This window comes from Oryctolagus cuniculus, chromosome 1, assembly GCF_964237555.1.
Source record: "Oryctolagus cuniculus chromosome 1, mOryCun1.1, whole genome shotgun sequence".
In the NCBI taxonomy this organism is placed as follows: domain Eukaryota; kingdom Metazoa; phylum Chordata; class Mammalia; order Lagomorpha; family Leporidae; genus Oryctolagus; species Oryctolagus cuniculus.
In genome coordinates this window covers 76176918-76199639 of record NC_091432.1, presented here as the reverse complement: position 1 = coordinate 76199639, position 22722 = coordinate 76176918, and the positions used below count along the sequence as shown (strand labels likewise).

The 22722-nt window shown below is 36.8% G+C and overlaps 1 protein-coding gene and 1 pseudogene across 10 annotated transcripts in view; both read left to right on the top strand.

Moving 5' to 3' along the window:
* The window catches only part of DLG2 (discs large MAGUK scaffold protein 2), a 2256157-nt gene that overhangs the window by 508468 nt on the left and 1724967 nt on the right, over positions 1–22722 (top strand). For all 10 annotated transcript variants that reach the window (XM_051821188.2, XM_051821179.2, XM_051821160.2 and 7 more), the window contains one exon: positions 4953–5027. In XM_051821188.2, coding sequence (XP_051677148.1) covers positions 4953–5027 — 75 coding nt within the window. The remainder of the gene's footprint in view (positions 1–4952; positions 5028–22722) is intronic.
* On the top strand, positions 9013–22576 carry LOC100340460 (chromobox protein homolog 1 pseudogene; annotated as a pseudogene).

The window sequence follows — 22722 nt, the reverse complement described above, 5'->3', positions numbered from 1 at the left end:
ATTGCTCTATGTATGTTTGTTGATCAACTAAATGAATGAATAAATGGTCATTTTATATATATATATATATATATATATATATGTTTTACAGGCAGAGTGGATAGTGAGAGAGAGAGACAGAGAGAAAGGTCTTCCTTTTTCCGTTGGTTCACCCTCCAATGGCCGCCACAGCCAGTGTGCTGCGGCCGGCACACCGCGCTGATCCAAAGCCGGGAGCCAGGTGCTTCTCCTGGTCTCCCATGGGGTACAGGGCCCAAGCACTTGGGCCATCCTCCACTGCACTCCCGGGCCACAGCAGAGAGCTGGCCTGGAAGAGGGGCAACCAGGACAGAATCCGGCGCCCCGACTGGGACTAGAACCCGGTGTGCCGACTACAAGGCGGAGGATTAGCCTAGTGAGCCGCGGCGCCGGCCAGGTCCTAATATTTTTATGGGGTTTATTTGGAAAACAGAGTGACAGTGAGAGCTAGAGTGAGATCTTCCATTCACCAGTTCACTCCCCAGATGACCACAACTGCTGGTCTTGGTCTCAGCTAAAGCCTGGAGTTAGGAACTTCATTGGGTCTCCCAGTTGGGTGGCAGGGACCCAAGTACTTGGGCTATCTTCTGTTGCTTTCTCAGGCATATTAGCAGGGAGCAGCTAGGACTCAAATCAGCCTCTGATATGGGTTGCTGATGTCTCAGACCATGACTTAACCTGCTGTATCACAAGATCCACCTGATCCTAGTATTTAACCATAGTTTAACTTAACATGTTATATTTTCTGAAAGGTTTGGAGTTTTTGGAGAGGAAGTATGATAATTTAAATTTTTATATCTCTCATTGTACTTTCTGTGTGATACATGTTTGATTAGTGAAAGAGGGATAAATGAATGAATGAGTATATGTATTGTTCTATCATGTAACTTCCTAGCCTAGTAAAACCCCTTATGATTATGAAAATCATTTTACTGTGAACAAAACAACAGAATCTTTTAGTTCTTATTCTACTTTCAGAAGAACATGCTATTTTGAATGAAACATTTAGGTTAATATTTTATTTAAATACAGCAGTTCTCATCCTATCACACATAACTTTTTCTGAGGATGAAATGGTTAAATGTCTATAAAAGTACTCTACAAATTGCAAAGCACCATAACAGATAGATTGCTGATGTACAAAATCTTTCACAGTCTTTCTGGGGATAGGATTGGATGAGACGATCTTCAGAGTTTTCTTTGTTGAGTGTTTATAACTGTTCACATTATTTATAGTTACATATTTATATAATCAACCTAAGGTAAAATTGGTTAGAATATTTGCCTTATTTTCTCAAGATATCCTGGAATGAAATACATGAAGATGTCAGTTCCAAAAATAACAGTGAAAGAAGATGAAAAACTTGGGAATATTTATCTAGTTTTAAAAGACCAAACCCACAGATAGTTTTGTCTCTTTTTTATACATAAAACTTATTTACTTATTTGAAAGATAGAGTTACAGATAGAATGAGAGACAGAAAGAGAAATCTTAGATCTGTTGGTTCAATCTTCAGATCGCTGCAAAGGTCAGGGCTGAGTCAGGTTGAAGCTGGGAGTCAGAAGCTTCATCTGGTCTCCCATGTGGGTGCAGGGGTCCAAGTACTTGGGCCATGCTCTGCTGCTTTCCCAAGGTAAATTAGCAAGGAGCTGGATTAGAAGTGGAGAAGTAGGGACTTGAATAGGCGCCCAAATGGGTGGGATGCCAGTGTCACAAGCTGTGGCTTTACCCACTATGCCACAGTGCTTGCCACAAGTTTTATCTCTTAAAAGGACCTGTTTTTCAAGGACAACCTTACAAATCCTGAATCCTGATGAAGTCACATAATGATAATTTATAGGTATAAACATTCTGTGTTAAGTAGATGTGAAAGAAATAACAACTATTTTGGGGGCATTCATTACCAACTTCTATCATAAATATTTGCTTAGAGAATTGAGTTGTCTCCTGAGGAAATTCTAATGTCTCCATTTAAATTTTTGCATAAGAATTAACCTATAGGTAGTCTCCTCTCTAGGGTGTCCTTTACCCCAGTATTCATGTCAGTCTGATTGCCTTTTCTAAAGGATGGGGATTGTGCCAAGTAGGCGGTACCACCAAATATGGCATGCCACAGTGTACACACACTAAATGCTTTTTTTTTAAAAAAAAAAAAAAAAAAGATACTAGAAGAGAAAAAAGAAGACATAGCAAAACAGAAAACTTTAAAAACCCATTTACTTCACCTACTGTAGTAATCTTGACCCATGTTCAATCATGTGTTTGTTAAGTAGAGTGAATTGTTAGATAAACCATGAAGTTGAGATCTCCAATAGCCACACTCTAGTGGAAGGCTGTTTTGAATTCCTCTAATATAGTGGTTCATAATCTTTGCCATTGCTCAAATTCACAGGGAGAATAGCCTTTTCTGCTGGTATTCTTCATGCCCCAACATGACTCATCAGTAGATCAGAATAATAGAGACTATCAATTGTAGGGTGTATCCTTTGGTAGAAGCAGAATATTAAATTCTCCAAAGGATTATAAAATTTGGAAAAGATTGATGAGTAAATTTGGTTCTTCCTCTCCCCACATGGAATCATGGATGTAACACAACCCTCTTATTTTACAAATGAGAAAATTGAGGTTTAATGTGTAAAAGTAACTCTCCCATAGTTTCAAAAATAGATTGATGGGAACACTATACTAAAATCCAAACCTTAACTTCTATTCCAATCTTATTTTTGTTCTGACCAAACACTGTGTATTAATAATTATGTTTACATGACATCTGTCTTTAGTAAACCTTTTTATTTGGTCCTGTGTAATCAAATTTTTAACTTACTTGGCTAAAACACTCATGAGAAGGCCTTAGTATCAACATTTGAGTTCTAATGGAATGAGATATACTTACATAGATTTCTACCCTTTTTTGCATCCTGTGCTGTATCTATAGAAGTTCAAAAACACCTGTTTGTTCTTGCAATATGTTATGAATATTTATATTCCTCCACTTAAGCACAGAGCACTTATTTACTGATTTTGCCTCTTTACTATGTGCTTCATGAAGATTTACACCATCTATACATGAAACAAGCCTCTTTTTATCACTACTGACATTAACAGTAATTGTGAATTATTCTAAAGGAAATATTCCTCACCTTTAACATTTTGTTATTAGTTTTCATAATTAGACATCATAATAACTAGAATTTTAACAGTGCTTTCAAGTTTCTAAAGTTTAACCTGCATGTAGATAAGTTGCACTTATTGATTTGGCTTAAACTATGAAAATAGGAAAACAAATATTCTTATTACTTCATGTGTGTTTATTACTAGCAACCTTGCAACTGGTGGTAATGATTTGAGGTGAATTGGTATCTATCATCCAATAACATTCCTGTGAATTTGGCCAGATGTGACTACCATGAGTACCTTGTAGCTATATGATATGGCCAAACTTAACTTGAGGTTGTGGTCATCTGACAGCAGTCAAGTGTACCTATGTACCCAGTTGGTGCTGCATGTCATATTTCAATTTAAACAAGAAAACTTAGCATGGAGATTGATGATTGAAGTTTATTTTCATGCTGACTTTATCCTTAATCACTCATATGGCACTCTAGTGCTTAGTGATATAAATAGATCACCAAAATAAACATTATTCTACAAAGCTTATAAATCACACACACACACACACACACACACACACACAAATCTTAGCATGATAGGTATGCTGAACTCAGGATTTTATTTCACTAAATCAGAAATGTTGGGTTTATTGATAAGATTAAATGAGATAGAATGATGATATGCCTTAAGCCTCATTAAACAGATACAAAATAAAAAAAATATATACCAGGGGCAGCTTCCTGTAGAGTCAAGAACATATATGGGTATCAGATTCAACAAGGTTCTTGCTGAAATCCTAATTATCCTGCTTTCAAGTAGGGTGACTTTTAGGAAGTTGCTTAACTTCTCTAACCCTTAGTTTTCTCCACTGTAAAATGGTCATAATAATACTCTGTCCATGTTTGTTGTGTGGACTGATGATAATGTAATGTGTCTGGAACATTTCCTAACATACTTAGTAGCTGATTAAATCACAGTTGTGGTATTTGTGATGATTACTAACATTGTTAATATGCCTTTATTATTGCTGAGTGTACAATGAGAAAATAAAAGATGTTTTATTAGAATCCTCTGTATTGATGTAACTAATCAATTCTCATCATTACGAGAAGGATGGACATATATTGTTGGTTAAAGGGAATCACTTTACTCTTTTTAAAAGACCAGTTAGACATGAATTTACAGGAATTACAACAGAAGAATAGGTTAATTAGAGATACATTTTTCATGTAGAAAGAAGTGCCTGGCAAATGGCTTAGAACATCAAACCTCTGGCCCCTTATATAAACTGTTTCATTTCTCTTTGCAGTTTCCGAGGTGACAGGAAAGGTCTCTAAGATCTTTCCTTTTCAGCTCTATGTTTTGGAGTTCTGTAAAATGCCCTAAAGAGAATTACCACCCCTAGTTTATAGTTGAGAATGGGCACAAATAAACAAACCTTTCAATCCCTTGATTCAAGTGATCTTAGAGAGGGTTACAGCCTGTGTCAGTGATGTCTGAACCTGGGAAAGAGCAGAACAGTTGAGCCTCTGAGTTAAGAAAGTTATTGATGGTTCCTCTTGGAACCTGGAAGGCCAGCTGCTGAGAAAGCTTTGTGCCAAAAATCTAATACTTAGAGTAATAAAATAAAAAAGGATAATTTCTTATGTCTTGATAAGTGTAGAAATTGTATGCCTAGTCTGCAGCACTGCAAAAACAAATCATTCTCAAAGGTTTCTGCAATACTTGTAAATATGGTAATAAACATACTGATAATATGTCAGAAAGTATGTAATGCTATATATAATATATAGAACATAACATTGTTTTTACTTATTTGCAGCAAAACCAAGGCAAATGCCCAGCCCAGAATTGTTCAGTGGAAGCCCCTGGTTGGATGCCTGTTCACCACTGTACTGTAAGTTTGATTATTTCAAGATTGGCCAGATTGAAATAGAAATATTTTTATATTTTGTAACAACTGCAGTGAAATGAGCTAGAATGCTTGCTAGATTTCTATAGTAAAGCAAACCATTTGAAAGAAGAAAATGTCTTTTCAGAAAGGTTTTCATTATTCAAAAACTATCAGACTATCATTAGGCATTCCATGGGTTTTTTTTTTTTTTTTTTGAGTCAGGATAACTTGCAAAGTATTTCTGTAAAGGGTTATTGATGAGTTATAGTGGATGGTCCTTAAAATGAATATATTTGCATATATATTTGTATGAATAGATGCATATTCAGCAATGTTTGAGTTGATTTTGGTTGCCTTACAGAAGGATGCATTCTCTTTGCTCATGCTTGTGTTCACTGCTTAATAGTGATGAGTAAATATACTTGAAAATTTCAAGTTTTCTTGGTGTAATAATGGTCTCTGTATTTGTATGGAATCTTCCATAAGAGAATTTTCAAGTGCCTTAGAAACAAACAGGTACTATGTCATTATTCTTCTGTTACAGATGGGAGCATTAAATGCAAAGGGAGTAAGAGAAGCATACCCATTGCAGAGTTAGTAAGAGGTCCCAGACACCTTACCACTCCTTTCCATTACTTGCTGTGCTCTGAAGTAAATGTGGAAAGTGGCTGATTTATATAAAAGTTTCTTATACATGCATTGCCTGATAGGAATGACAATGGTTCCTCTGGGAATTGTATATGCTATAACTGACAGTTTGCCTGTCATGGAATAATTTGTACATTATGGGTACAAGAAATTAGAAAGTAACCTTTTGGGCATTCCTTTCATTTAACCCTGCTTATAGGCAATATAGAAGAGGTATGTGCTGCTTTTTAAATAGTTTCATCTATGATTGAGGTACAAGCCACTGAAGGGTGCAGCTGGACTGCTATAGCATGACATATGACTATATTATAAGGCAGTGGACCCAGGGAGGTTGCTTTTTGATTCAGAACATGTAAGAGATGAAGTTCTTTATTTGGTTTTTGTTTATCTCTGTAAAGCAGAGGAGGTGAGACCATATTTAGTGAGAGAGATGATGATACTAAATTTCGGAGAGATTCCTATGATATATAAGCAGTTCAGACTTGTTAGAGACTTAGGATATGAAGTTTTCACATTTTTATGAACAGGTGGTTAGAGGGGAGTGCATATTCAAGGACTACTGATGTCAGAGAAAGGATAAGTTTTAATATTTCTAGTTTCATAAATAATTTCTTTTATTTGATTTCTGATGATATTATCTCACGATTACTAATCTACTTCTCCAAGGAGGCCATGAGCTCTCCAGTGTCCTAGTGTAATTTATACTTAGAAAAATCCATGGTATATGGAAGGAGTTCTGTGATTTCTTCTTTAGTAAGTTTTAGAAAATTGTGTCACCACTTGGTAAAGAGAAATAGTGATGCTATTTTATTCTCTTAGGTTGGTAGTTTCCATTTCTCACCTTCCTGAATCCTTTTATACTTTTCCTGTCATGAGAGTACCATAGAATATGTTTTGAGAAATTTTGTTTTCAAACTGAACAACATTTAGTAATTCCATTTAGCTATGTCTGGCACTCTGCCAATTTCTGGAAATATGAACATGAATAAGGTAATGTTCCTATTATTATCAAACATATCCATTTTAACACCAATAAGAATTTCTGATTAGTAGCTGACCTCTTCTACACAGGCAATTTCAGACCAAAATAAATGAACTCTGACATTTTAGTTACTTTATACTGTCTTATTATAGGTAATTGCTTTATTAGAATCCTGATTTCTGCATTATTAGAAATAATTCACCCTTACAGTAAGATCCCTTGGGATCTAGGGATCCCAGATTAGTTCTTCCTGTTATAGGAACTTGAGAAAACTAGACTGGTGACTATATTATGATTTTTCCTGAAATCACAAATCAGAAGTGTTAATATTAAAGTATGATTCTCAGTCCTGTGGCCAGATGAGAGCATCAGAAAGTGGGTATTTCTTCTCAATTCTGGCGTGGGATTGGGAGCTGCTGGTTGCATGAATTTCCTTTGTGATTTACTTGAGAGTAATTATATCTCCCAGTGGTGCACAGATTTTTCACAAGAGTTGTGCAACACAAAATGATATGCTTTCCCTGAAAGTTATCCCCCATCCACAGGTGAGCTCCTAGTGCACATGCTGGGACTGTATGTCTCTGCCCCTGTTTGTCCCTGGCCATAACTGACTGATGGTTCTGGGACAGAAATCTGCTCCAAGCAAGGCCAGTTGTATTCTTTTACCTGTTATTTTGAAATTTCTATTAAAGGGAAAAAAATCAAACTAATAATCATTAGTATCTAATCAGATGCATAATAGTACACAATTGAAAAAAATGTGAACACGAGTTGTTGAGACCCTTAGAGCTGGCCTAAATGAAAGAGTCTTCAAAAAGTTCATGGAACACTGTTAGCAGTAAAACTGTGCATGGATTTCAAACATTTTACATCAAAATAAGCTTTCTTTTAGGTTCACTTTTCCAAGAGCTTTTGTGTCTTTCCTTTTGGAGTTTTACTTATTCAGGTTTCTCTTTAATTCTGCAAAATTTTCTAATAGCCTGTTGTTAATAAGTAAATTTCCCTCCTTATTTAGATTTTATTTTGTTTTGTTTGTTTGGAGTTTCTTCTTTGATTTACTTGCAATCAAAATGAAAAAGAGAAAGGGGAAAAAATGAATATGTAGAGTCAGCCTCATTTACTCAGTATTCCCTAGGCCTAATGAGTGTAATGAATAGTTTCAGACAAAAAGAATATTCAGAACACTGTAATCTTCAGAATTTATAGTAGTCTATTCCTTCCAAATGTCTGACTGTGTGAAACACTTGGGTACATTAAAAAAAGACCAAAAATATCTAATAATGACTTCATTTGCAATATAAATGGGAAATATAGATAGTAAACTAAGCAATTAGCATATATATTTATATAACAAACAGCTACATATAATATGTGAAGTAATTATGGTATTAATTTCCATTTTCTCATATCTTAGGGAATAGTGAAAATCTTAGCTCCATGTGTTTATGAGGATAATTGTATTGTTTCAAAGTCTCCAAAGACTTAAGCAGTCCATAAGTAAATTTATATATATGTACATGCATAATAAATAGGCTCTATTTGTGCAATTTTCGAGTTCAATTAATCCTCTCCTACATTCCTCTCTTCACTCTCCTACTCTTGCTTTTTGTTTTAGGCTTTATTACTTTTTGCAGGAAAAGTCTTGGTCTTTTCTGTGTGCATTTGCCCCAAGTTCATTTTAAGTACAGAGTTTTATCATTGATTTTCTTAAAAAGGTTTAAATCTTCAAGTTGCTTTGCAAATGCCTTGTCACTGGTTACATATTGCCTTGAAAATGACTTCTGTTAGGATTTGTCCCTTCTCTTCCTGGATATTCTCAATTTGGCAGCACACACCTATGTAGTAATGAGTCCAAGAGGTTTTGTTTTTAAAGACTTTTCCTTTTAGCTAGAACTATAATGTGCTGATTGGAGTTCAAGCAGAAAAGGCATTTCACTTTCAGTAGTTATACAAAAACATTATTATACTTCCTGAATTATTATAAATGGAATATTTTTCCTAGTGAGAAGTATGACAGTTTGTTTATCTTTCATTGTTTAACTACATTAATAACTAGAATGAAATCCTTCCTTATCCCTGCACTTTAAATTTAATTGGGTTGTATGCCTCATTGGTTTGTATGACCATGTATGAACACAATGGTTACCTCTGTTCCTGACACTTGTAAACAACTGAGAAGATGCCCACAGGTTCTGGGACTCAGGTGAAGACTGGCACATTTTTGAATATGGAGTGAACTAGGTTATGAATTATATTTGGCACTGGGAAATAAAGAACCTTGAACATTATCAGTTGCAAGAGGCTGCTGCATTTTAGCGAGCATATTTTTGGACCATTCAGTCCAGCTATCGCCAGTGCATGGAGTTGATCATTTTGAGGAATATACGCAGACCCGATTCTTCATTATTGGGTATTATTTAGATATGTCTATATTGTGTGATTTTTATTGACTAGGCATATCAAATATGAATAAACATACTTTGGCTAGAATAATTACTTTGTTTTTCTGCACATTCACTTACACCCTAGTGGAACTTAAAGGATAATGTTAGGAGAGGAGTTTTTAAAAAGCTAAGTTGAAAATAGAGTCCATGCTATTAAGGAGCTCATCAAAAATATTCCTATATCTAAGTACAGTTATCCCTTGATATCTATGGAGAATTGATTCCAGGACTCTCTTCAGATACTAAAATCTGTTGATGCACAAGTTCTTGTGTTATATGGCAAAGTATTTGCATATAATCTTTGCAGTTCCTCCCATATACTTTAAGTCACCTCTAGATTACTTATAGTTCCTAACTAGTTTAAATGTTATATAAAAGGTTGCTTTTGTGTGGGGAATAATGACAAGTATACAATCTGTACGTGTTCAGTGCAGATGCATTTTTTTCTGAATATTGTTGATCTGTGATTGGTTGAATCCCTGGTTGCAAACACCACAGATACAGAAGGCCAACTGTGTTTCTGTTGTTGTATACCATGCACTCATAAGTAAATATAGGAAACATTTTTTCAATCATGTAAGCACTGTCAAATTAAAATACTGCACTCTGAATACAACAACTCTTTTTTAATCATTCAAGAAACATTTACTGGGGCAGGTATTTGGTGTGGTGGTTAAGACACCAATTATAATGCCTACATCCCATATTGGAGTGCCTGGGTTCAAGTTCCAGTTCCACTTCAGTTTCCAGCTTCCTGATAATGTGTACCCTGGGAGCCAGTAGGTGATGGCTCAAGTTCTTGGGTTCTGGCTCCCACATGGGAGACCTGGATTAAATTCTGGGCTTCTGATTGCCATCTGGCCCAGTCGTGACTTATGGGCATTTAGGAAAATGAACCATCAGAAGGAAGACCTCTCTTGTTGTGTTTCTGCCTCTCTTTCATATAAAATGAAAATAAATTAATAAAAATTTGTGAAGAGAAACATTTAAGTTGTAATTGACACTCAGACTTCTTAATATACAGAAGGAGACAATACATGTAAATAAATAATTATTCTTGGTAATACGTTCTATAATACTAGTTTATTCAAAGAGCTATAAATATTGAGAATGGAAACTTACCTGGAGAAGTACTTTGGGAAACAAAAACAAACCCACAACAGTTGATCGTAGTTAAGGGTACAAGTAGAAATGAGTAGGATCTGTGTTAAAATATTAATTTTGCTACTTACCAGCTGTATAACCTTGGATAATTTCATCTTTGAGTTTCTTCAAAGTATTTTGATATTTACATAAGATAATGAATAGAAAATATTAACATAGCACCTGGCATGAGGCAATTGCTTGATAATTGCTCCGAGGAAAGAAAAAAAAGTTTCAGTAACTCTAAAAGCGAGCAAGATGGGAGCAAGAGCACAAAAAACCAGCAATATTTGAACTCATTTTTAATTTAGGACTACTTATTTGGGTTTACTTAGGAGAACCAGGAAAAGGATCCAGGGGGTAATATACTCTATAAGACTTTTTTTTTTTTTTTTTTTTTTTTTTTTTTGACAGGCAGAGTGGATAGTGCGAGAGAGAGACAGAGAGAGAAAGGTTTTCCTTTGCCGTTGGTTCACCCTCCAATGGCTGCTGCTGCTGGCGCGCTGCGACCGGCGCACCGCACTGATCCGATGGCAGGAGCCAGGTACTTATCCTGGTCTCCCATGGGGTGCAGGGCCCAAGCACTTGGGCCATCCTCCACTGCACTCCCTGGCCACAGCAGAGAGCTGGCCTGGAAGAGGGGCAACCGGGACAGAATCTGGCGCCCCGACTGGGACTAGAACCTGGTGTGCTGGCGCCGCAGGGTGGAGGATTAGCCTAGTGAGCCACGGCGCCTGCCCTCTATAAGACTTTGAAAGCAGAAAACTTGCAGCTCTTAAAAGGAAGCTTTTTGCTCTCTGGCGGGCAAGAAGTGATGATACAGGAATGTCATATTTAACAGGAGATGTTTGTCTTCTGAGTAACATGCGAGGAGTGAGGCCAAGCATTCCTTTTCTTTCAAAAACATTTTAACATTTCCCAACCATGTCTCTCCAGATTATTAAAGTAATTTTTCTTTTTTTTTGTGAGAAATCAATAAAAGCAGCCGTTTCTCAAAGAAACCAGAGATGTTCTTTTAAAGTGTTAATTGTTTCAACATGTTCTCCTTGACTGCCTCATGTTACCCACAGTTGGGATCATCTGTTCTAATTGAAACCAGTTAATACAACATGCAGAAGATACTCTGCAATGGTCATAAATGGAGTTTTTCTTCATTTGCTTGTGGCTTCTCCCCACTTTTTTTTTTTTTTTCAAAGTGCTTTGTGTGACCTAATTTTCTGTGTAGCCCACTTGAATGTCCGTTTCATGACACTCAGAAACATCTAATCCAGTCATAAAATAGTGTGTGTGTGTTCTCTGGTTGTTTCCAGAATTCCTGTGAACACAGCAGCTGCTGAAAATTCTGCTGCTGGGAAATTACATCCAAATCCTGTCTTTCCAAAGACTTTTATTTTTTTAGGGCAAGATTTTCATACCATCAGCAGTCAGGACATTATCAGATGATCATAGTTTTAGGAAAATTACAGAAAATTGTAGAGTGTAGGACCTTAAATTGGTGGGCACTGAGATTAGAGTGTTTCTGGCCATATGGGTGGCAGTCATGGAGTTAGAAAAAATCCAAAGGGGAAATATCTCAGAGAAAGTACACTGCACTCTAAGAAATGTGAGCTGTGTGGAATGGCTCTGGTTTCAATTTTGCTGTAGTCAGGGGCTGTAAATCAAGGAAAGTGTAAGTGAGATAAGATTGATATAATGGATACATTGTTACTGTTTCCTTTCTTCTGGTTCTCAATAATACTTTACACTAGTTCTGTCTCTGGTTTTCAAAGACTACCAGGAACTGCAGTACTGAGACAAAATAATTTTGTTACACTGTCTTTGAAACAAGCAGAGAAAGGAAACCCACTGTGTTTATGAGAGAGGGCATTGGTTCATGGGAGAGATATGTAAGGGGCATTCCCAGTGAGCACCCATAAAACCAACACAGTGAATATAACAGAAAATGGAGAAATATATTCACAGGCATGCCCTGGGTGAAGAGATAGAGGATGCAAGTCATAAGGTGGCTGCCTAGATCTCAGAATTAAGATGGCACAATGGTAGATAGCCATCTGGAAACAAAAGGCAAATCCACATAACACTGAGGTCAGTTAAATTTATGTTCTGTGTGCCAAGCTTCCTTTTTCTGTATTTTTTTATATTCTATAATTTCCTCTCTATCCAACTACTGATTTACCACTTCTTCCTTTTTTTAGGGGGGGGTGGGTTATTGAAAGACCTGGTAGACATAGAATAAAGGTAAATCTTAATTATATTTTCTTTTGCGAATTTGGAATTTTTTTGGTTTATTTGTTGCTATTTTCCTCCAGAGTTCTTTATTATTTTTCACAGTTGCATAGATATAATTCACACACCATATAATTCACCTACTAATGTAAACAGCTCAATGATTTTTTTGTCCATTCACATAGTTTTGCAACCATAGCAATTAATGTTAGAACATTTTCGTGACCCCTAAAAAAAGCTACAACCATTAGTAGTCATTCCCCATTCATTCTCCCCTGGCCCTTAAAAAACACTTATCTACAGTTTCTATAGATTTGGCTATTCTAAATACTTCTTAGGATAGAATTATGTTACAGGCAACATTTTGTGATTGACTCTTTTTTATTTTTTTCTTATTTAGTAAATATAAATTTCCAAAGTACAGTTTATGGATTACAATGGCCCCCCCCCCATAATTTCCCTCCCACTCACACCCCTCCCATCTCCCGCCCCCTCTCCCATTCCATTCACATCAAGATTCATTTTCAATTCTCTTTATATACAGAGGATCGATGTAGTATATATTAAGTAAAGATTGCATCAGTTTGCACCTGCACAGAAACACAAAGTGTAAAATACTGCTTCAGTACTAGTTATAGCATTACTTCACATTGGACAACACATTAAGGACAGATCCCACATGAGAAGTAAGTACACAGTGACCTGTTGTTGACTTAACAATTTCACACTCTTGTTTATGGCGTCAGTAATCTCCCTAGGCTCTAGTCATGAGTTGCCAAGGCTATCGAAGCCTTTTGAGTTCATCGACTTTCATCTTATTCCGACAGGGTCATAGTCAAAGTGGAAGTTCTCTCCTCCCTTCAGAGAAAGGTATCTCCTTCTTTGATGGCCCTGTTCTTTCCACTGGAATCTCACTCGCAGAGATCTTTCATTTAGTTTTTTTTTTTTTTTTTTTTTTTCCCCAAAGTGTCTTGGCTTTCCATTCCTAAAATATTCTCATGGGCTCTTAGCCAGATCCGAATGCCTTAAGATCTGATTCTGAGGCCAGAGTGCTATTTAGGACATCTGCCATTCTATGAGTCTGCTGTGTATCCAGCTTCCCATGTTGGATCATTCTCTCCCTTTTTGATTCCATCAGTTAGTATTAGCAGACACTCATCTTGTTTATGTGATCCCTTTGACTCTTACACCTATCAGTGTGATCATTTGTGAACTGAAGTTGATCACTTGGACTAGTGAGATGGCATTGGTACATGCCACCTTGATGGGATTGTATTGGAACCCCTTGGCATGTTTCTAACTCATCATTTGGGGCAAGTCCGATTGAGCATGTCCCAAATTGTACATCTCCTCCCTCTCTTATTCCCACTCCTATATTTAACAGGGATCACTTTTCAGTGAAAATTTAAACAACTAAGAATAATTGTGTGTTAATTACAGAGTTCAACCAATAGTACTAGAACAAAAAAAATACTAAAATGGATAAAGTATTACATTATACATCAACAGTCAGCACAAGAGCTGATGAAGTCACTGTTTCTCATAGTGCCCATTTCACTTCAACAGGTTTCCCCTTTGGTGCTCAGTTAGTTGTCACCGATCAGGGAGAACATACGATATTTGTCCCTTTGGGATTGCCTTAATTCACTCAGCATAATGTTTTCCAGATTCCTCCATCTTGTTGCAAATGTCAGGATTTCATTGTTTTTTTACTGCTGTAAAGTATTCTATAGAGTACATGTCCCATAATTTCTTTATCCAGTCTACTATTGATGGGCATTTGGGTTGGTTCCAGGTCTTAGCTATTGTGAATTGAGCTGCAATAAACATTAATGTGCAGACAGCTTTTTTATTTGCCAATTTAATTTCCTTTGGGTAAATTCCAAGGAGTGGTATGGCTGGGTTGTATGGTATGGTTATATTCAGGTTTCTGAGGAATCTCCAGACTGACTTCCATAGTGGCTTAACCAGTTTGCATTCCCACCAACAGTGGGTTAGTGTCCCTTTTTCCCCACATCCTCTCCAGCATCTATTGTTGGTAGATTTCTGTATGTGAGCCATTCTAACCGGTGTGAGGTGAAACCTCATTGTGGTTTTGATTTGCATTTCCCTGATTGCTAGTGATCTTGAACATTTTTCATGTGCCTGTTGGCCATTTGGATTTCCTCTTTTGAAAAATGTCTATTGAGGTCCTTGGCCCATCTCTTAAGTGGGTTGTTTGTTTTGATGTTGTGGAGTTTCTTGATTCCTTTGTAGATTCTGGTTATCAACCCTTTATCTGTTGCATAGTTTGCAAATACTTATTCCCAACTGTCGGTTGCCTCTTCACTTTCCTGACTGTATCTTTTGAAGTACAGAAACATCTCAATTTGATGCAATCCCAAATGTTAAATTTGGCTTTGACTTCCTGTGCTTCTGGGGTCTTTTCCAAGAAGTCTTTGCCAGTACCTACATCTTGCAAGGTTTCTCCAATGCTCTCTAATAATTTGATGGTGTCAAGTCGTAGATTTAAGTCTTTAATCCATGTAGAGTAAATTTTTGTGTAAGGTGAAAGGTAGGGGTCTTGCTTCATGATTCTGCACATGGAAACCCAATTTTCCCAGCACCATTTATTGAATAGACTGTCCTTACTCCAGGGATTGGTTTTGGATCCTTGATCAAATATAAGTTGGCTGTAGATGTTTGGATTGATTTCTGGTGTTTCTATTCTGTTCCATTGGTCTATCCATCTGTTTCTGTACCAGTACCATGCTGTTTTGATAACAACTGCCCTGTAGTATGTCCTGAAATCTGGTATTGTGATGCCTCCAGCTTTGTTTTTGTTGTACAAGATTGCTTTAGCTATTCGAGGTCTCCTGTGTCTCCATATGAATTTCAGCATCATTTTTTCCAGATCTGAGAAGAAGGTCTTCGGTATCTTGATTGGTATTGCATTGAATCTGTAAATTGCTTTTGGGAGAATGGACATTTTGATGATGTTGATTCTTCCAATCCATGAGCATGGAATATTTTTCCATTTCTTGGTATCCTCTTCTATTTCTTTCTTTAAGGTTTTGTAATTTTCATCGTAGAGATCTTTAACGTCCTTGGTTAAGTTTATTCCAAGGTATTTGATTGTTTTTGTAGCTATTGTGAATGGGATTGATCTTTGAAGTTCTTCCTCAGCCGTGGCATTGCCTGTGTGTACAAAGGCTGTTGACTTTTGTGCATTGATTTTATATCCTGCTACTTTGCGAAACTCTTCTATGAGTTCCAATAGTCTCTTAGTAGAGTTCTTTGGGTCCCCTAAATAAAGAATCATATCATCTGTAAAGAGGGATAGTTTGAGCTCTTCCTTCCCAATTTGTATCCCTTTAATTTCTTTTTCTTGCCTAATAGCTCTGCCTAGAACTTCGAGAACTATATTGAATAGCAATGGTGAGACTGGGCATCCCTGTCTGGTACCAGATCTCAGTGGAAATACTTCCAACTTTTCCCCATTCAATAGGATGTTGCCATGGGTTTTTCATAAATTGCTTTGATTGTATTGAGGGATGTTCCTTCCATACCCAGTTTGCTTAGAGTTTTCATCATGAAAGGGTGTTGTATTTTATCAAATGCTTTCTCGGCATCTATTGAGATAATCATATGGTTTTTCTTCTGCAGTCTGTTAATGTGGTGTATCACGTTGATTGTTTTGCACACATGGAACCATCCCAGCATGCCAGGGATAAATCCCACTTGGTCTGGGTGGATGATCTTTCTGATGTGTTGTTGCATTCTATTGGCCAGAATTTTATTGTGGATTTTTCCATCTATGTTCATCAGGGATATTGGTCTGTAATTCTCTTTCAATGCTGCATCTTTTTCCAGCTTAGGAATTAAGGTGATGCTGGCTTCATAGAAAGAATTTGGGAGGATTCACTCTTTTTCGATTGTTCTGAATAGTTTGAGAAGAATTGGAGTTAGTTCTTCTTTAAATGTCTGGTAGAATTCAGCAGTGAATCCATCTGGTCCTGGGCTTTTCTTTGTTGGGAGGGCCTTTATTACTGTTTCAATTTCTGTCTCAGTTATGGGTCTTTTTAGGTTTTCTATGTCTTCCTGCTTCAATTTAGGTAGGTTGCATGTGTCCAGGAATCTATCCATTTGTAGTAATTTCTGATGATTCTTTTTATTTCTGTGGTGTCTGTTGTTATGTTTCATTTTTCATGTCTGATTTTATTGATTTGGGTCTTTTCTCTTCTTGTTTTAGTTAGTTGGGCCAATGGGGTGCCAATTTTGTTTATTTTTTCAAAAAACCAGCTCCTTGTTTGGCTGATTTTTTGTAATGTTTTTCTTGATTAAATCCTGTTGATTTCTTCTCTGATTTTAATTATTTCTCTTCTCCTACTAGATTTGGGTCTGCTTTGCTGCTGAATTTCTAGATCCTTGAGATGCATTGAAAGCTCATCTATTTGGTGCCTTTCCAATTTCTTGATGTAGGCACCTATTGATAGAAACTTTCCTCTTAACACTGCTTTTGCTGTATCCCATAAGTTTTGGTATGTTGTGCTGTTATCCTCATTTACTTCCAGAAAGTTTTTGATTTCTCTTTTGATTTCTTCTATGACCCATTGTTCATTCAGGAGCATGTTGTTCAATCTCCATGAGTTTGCATATGCTCTAGGGATTCCTGAGTTGCTAATTTCCAACTTCATTCCTTTATGGTCTGAGAAGCTGCATGGTATGATTCTAATTCTTTTGAATTTGCTGAGACTTGCTTTATGGCCTAGTATGTGGTCAATCCTAGAGAAGGTTCCATGTACTGCTGAGAAGAATGTAAATGCTTTCTCTGTAGGATGAAAAGTTCTATAGATATCTGTTAGATCCATTTGGGCTATAGTGTCATTTAAATCTACTGTCTCCTTGTTGATCTTCTGTCCTGTTGATCTGTTTATTTCTGAGAGTGGAGTATTGAAGTCCCCCAGTACTATTGTATTGGGGTCTAAGTCTCCCTTTAAGTCCCTTAACAAATCTTTTAAATAAGCCAGTGCCCTGTAATTAGTTGCATATACATTGATAATCTTTATATCTTCTTGTTGAATGGATCCCTTAATCATTATATAGTGCCCCTCTTTATCTCTCTTAACAGTTTTTGTGTTAAAGTTTATGTTGTCTGATATTAAGATGGCTATGCCCACTCTTTTTTTCATTTCTGTTGGCATGGTATATCTTTTTCCAGCCTTTCACTTTCAGTCTGTATGCATCTTTGTTGGAAAGATGTGTTTCTTGTAAGCAGCAAATAGATGGGTTTTGTTCCTTAACCCAATCAGCCAATCTGTGTCTTTTAACTGGACAGTTCAGGCCATTAACGTTCAATGTGACTATTGATAAGTAGTAATTTTGCCCTGCCATTTGCCAAAGATATTTTCTAATATATGTTTTGAATTTCCTTTGATATTTTGCTGTGAGGTGTCCTTCCTTTACCTTCTTTCATTTTGATGACCGTGTTTCTGTGTTTCTGTGTGTAACACACCTTTAAACATCTTTTGCAGGGCTGGACGAGTGGCGACAAATTCTTTCAATTTCTGTTTGCTGTGAAAGGTCTTTATTTCACCTTCATTTACAAATGAGAGCTTTGCAGGATACAATATTCTGGGCTGGCAGTTTTTCTCTCTTAGTACCTGGGCTATATCCTGCCATTCCCTCCTAGCTTGTAGGGTTTGGCCTTGTGGTATTCTAAACTGTCACCTCTTTTAATTTTTCTTTAACAGCCCTAAAAGGGTTTGAGCATGTGCCAGATATGAAACATTCCATCTTGGGAACTCAGGGCAAAGACATAATTCTTTGTTTTCTATTTTTTAAAGATGTATTTATTTATATGAAAGGCAGAGCTACAGGGAAAGACAAGGAGAGATTATATATAGAGAGACCTTCCATCCACTGGTTCATTCCCCAAATGGCCACAATGCCTGGAGCTGGGCCGGGCTGAAGCCAAGGACTAGGAGCTTCTTCTGAGTCTCCCACAAGGGTGTAGGGGTCCAAGTACTTGGACTGTCATCTGCTGCTTTCCCAGGTGCACTCACAGGGTGCTGGATTGGAAGTGGAGCAGCTGGAGTGGTGGCCCAAATTCTTTGTTTTATGTACATAATTATTTACATAATTAAATATAAGTGTGGCCATCCCCACATTATTCTGTTGAAAGAGTGACTTCTTTTTACCCTTGAATATCTAGGTTCTCTCTCTTTGAAGCTTCTTTTAATTTCTGGTCCCTCTGTTGAGTCCTTACCAAATTATTGTAGTATGAATCTCATGAAATAACATCGGAATGTTTATGTTTCTTGTCCCCATTAGTCTGATTCCTTGTGAAAGTGTCTGAATCTTACTTAGATTTCATTTCTCAGAGGCCAGCCTAGAGCCTAGCATGTGAAAAAATGTTTAGTAGAGGTTCTTGAAATTGAAATATATGGAATTATAAAGGCTGACAAAAGAATACAGCATTCATTTTCTTGATTGTCTGTACTTTCTGTTGCTTTCTAGATGAGCTATTCATTGCTAAGTTCTTTGTCTCACCGTTTGCCTAATAGCTTAAAACAAGGTATTTCTGCTAATGCTTCCCTTTTCTCTTACCCTCTATATTCAAAGCATAATCATTTTCGTCAGACCTTACCTCTGTCTTGACTGGAATTACTAGAGTCCAAAATACTGTCATCTCTCACATGGACTACAAAAATGAGCATTTTAACTTGATCTATGCAGTTTCATGGACTTTCTTCCTCGATAATATGCTATTCACACATCAACATATAATCTTGAATAATCTGAAAAAAAAACCCATAAATCTAATAAATTCACCATTCTTCCTTGCTTAAAACCTTTGAATGGCTTTCCATTATGCTAAGAATGTATTTGAACTCCCTTTCATGATTTCCTCATGGCCCTGCATTGTCTGGTCTTCACCTGTCTCCTCTAGTTCATGGCATGACACTTTCCCTCACTGCTGGCTTTAACGTCATAGTTTTCTCTGAATTCCCAAATATTCAAAGGGTTCCTGCCTGAGGACATTTGCTATCACTGATTTGTATCCCTGGAACATTGTTCTCTACACATGAACAACTGACTCCTTTTTGTCTTTACATTTCCAGGTTGCCTTTCAGAGATGTCTTCTCTGTCCAAAGATCATAGATTCCTAGTGTGGGAATCTCTCTTTTTCTATTACTATTATTTTTATGCTAAGCCTTTATCAAAATTATGTATTTATTTGCTTTTTTGTTATGTTATAGATTGTAAACACAATAATAGCCATGAACACACCTATTCTGTTCATTATAATATACCAAATACCTAGCAAAATACGTGAGGCATGGAGTTTATTAAATATGTGTTTAATGATACATAAATCATGAAAAAATAAAAATGGGTGAAAGTTTGAATAGAATAGGAGGAATGAGACTTCTTGGCCTCATAGGCTATTGAGGGGTTTACAAGTAGAAATGATCATAAAGATGTTTGAGAAGCCAAAGACTTTTTTGCATATTAAGCATTTATACTTTCTGTATTTTGTTTTGCTTGGTTGCTTCATATTTTAGTTTGCTTTTTTTGTTGTAATTATGATTTAGGGTGCTTTGCAATTTAGATGCTCTTGCCACTCTGGTTAAAAAATATCTTATTTGTATTCCATAGTTAACTAACTGAAACAAACTGCTTCATAAAAGAAGAGTCACATCTGATGACCTTTGGATGATTTTTGCATTTTTATGTGTTTGCACATAGTAGTGCAAACATGGTTGTGTAGGGTTTATAGAGAAGTGTGATGTGTTTTTCTTCCTGATTATAGAGTGCTACTTTAGGTTAATTGAATTGTTTATTTTGAGAGAATGAATCCAGTTTTAGGAGCTACTAAATCTTCATGCCAAGCGTATTTTGTAGCATTATTGTTCACTCTGTCATAGTATTTACTTAATTTTTCATTTCCCCTCCTCATCTAGATTTTTTTTAACTTCAAGTTTCACAGTGCATACTACCTAGGTTGTGCTCATATCAGGTAGCTAAGGATAACTACATTTTGTCGTTCTTCTATTTTCTGATCTTCTGTTCCATAAACTTTGATTCTTGAGAATAGCTTATTTCACCAGTAAAATCTTATGCATGGTGTCAGAAGTAGGAAGAAACCCTAACAAAAAGTGACTTTGACTCAGTTACATTAAAAATAGGTTCAAATTTTATTATGATTGATGGATTCTAGACTCTTGTTACTACCAATTTACATCTTAACCTAAATTAGATCTCAATTATGGAAAAACTGTCAGAATTATGGAAATCTAGGCCATTAGAAATTATAGGATGATAAATGATTAAAGATAGTGGATTAAAGGTATATGTTCTATTTTTCTAGAGCACAAAGTATCAATTGGAACAAAGGCCTTACGACTGGAGGATACCCATGATTTGTTTATTTCCATTACAATTATTTTTCTCTGCAGCCTAGCTACACATAATATACATAAAATTGACAACCCTGCTGGGAAGATTACTCACACATCCAAGAAATATGTATTAATTATCTGTTATATACAAATCAGTTTTCTAGGAAGACAATGTAGTGAAGTGTTTAAGAACTCTGACTTTGGAGTCATATTTCAAATACTGATTAGCTGTGGTATCTTGGGCAAGTTGTTTAATCTTTCAACTTTGTTTATTCAGTGTTATGAGTAAGTTTTATGGGAGAGTTAAGATGGAAATAAAAATGGTTTCTTCACATCAGTATAATTTAGTTATGTAAAGTACTCAACATAGGTCCAGGCATAGATAAGTACTTGGTAAATTATGACCATTCTTAGTCCAGTTTATCTGAATCCCATTTTAAAAATAAATATAGGACTATTTCAATAAAATTGTTATGTTTCATGATAAGGTAATATTTACAAAATAAATGATAAATTGGGTATAGAGGTAGATAAAAAGATTGCTGAGAATTTGCCTAAGATACAATATTTGATAGTGATCACCTTACTCCAGTGATATTATTTCCTTTACAACGAAAGCATTTTGTTGCTTAGCTGTTTTATTCAACCCAAATCTACCATCACATAAATGGCATCTATTTTTCTCTGTGATTTTTACAACATAAACATAGTTTATCCCCAATCCGTGAAGTCCCGAAATAGTACTGCATGATTGAGTTTCATTGAAACTATTCATGATTGAGTAGCCAAAGCAAAAGTTGAAGGTCTACAATGACTGCTGGTTTGGCTGAGGGGAGGGCCGTTGGCTGAGGCCTGTGGTACACCGTTTCAGTGAGGGGCTCAACTGCGGCCACCTGGCTTGTTGCTTTCTGGTACCACTCCCTCAGCCAGTTGGACACGACGCGCCAGTAGTGCTACCTCAATTCTTCTTGAGCTCTTTGGTGCTGCTTTGAGCAGCGTCACCCTTTTCACCAGAAAGCTGGCGGGCACTGTGGGGAAAAAACAAAAGAAGAAAGTGGAGGAGGTGCTAGAAGAGGAGAAAGAGGAATATGTGGAAGAAAAAGTTCTTGACCGTCGAGTTGTAAAGGGCAAAGTGGAGTACCTCCTAAAGTGGAAAGGTTTCTCAGTGAAGACAATACGTGGGAACCAGAAGAGAATCTGGATTGCCCTGACCTCATTGCTGAGTTTCTGCAGTCACAGAAAACAGTACATGAGACAGGTAAGGAGGGAGGCAATTGCAAAGCTGATTCTGATTCTGATTCTGAAGATAAGGGAGAAGAGAACAAACCAAAGAAGAAAGGAGGGTCAGAAAAGCCACGAGGCTTTGCCCAGGGTTTGGAGCTGGAACGAATTCTTGGAGCTATAAACTCAAGTGGAGAACTCATGTTCCTGATGAAATGAAAAACTCTGATGAGGCTGACCTGGTCCCTGCCAAGGAAGCCAATGTCAAGTGCCCATAGGTTTTCATTTCCTTCTATGAGGAAAGGCTGATGTGGCACTCCTATCCCTTAGAGGATAATGACAAAAAAGATGACAAGAATTAAGTCTCTTGAGTACCAGCTCCTGTCACATCCGACTGTGGGTTTCAAGTGAGGAGGGAAGAATTTCTACTTGTCTTGACATCACAGAGGTGGCTTGAGAAGATGTCCTTTGAAGAGCCAGCACGATTTCTGTGCCCTGCAGCAGACCAAGTGATTTAAGCTGTTCCAAGCTATGTAGTTCACACACCCATCCCAGTGGAAGGGAATGGGGATAAGTGTTTCAAGGCAGCCCGTTCTGTGCTTTGCTGAGAGAAGCGAAGGGCCTTCTATGAAGGACAAAACTTGCAGAAT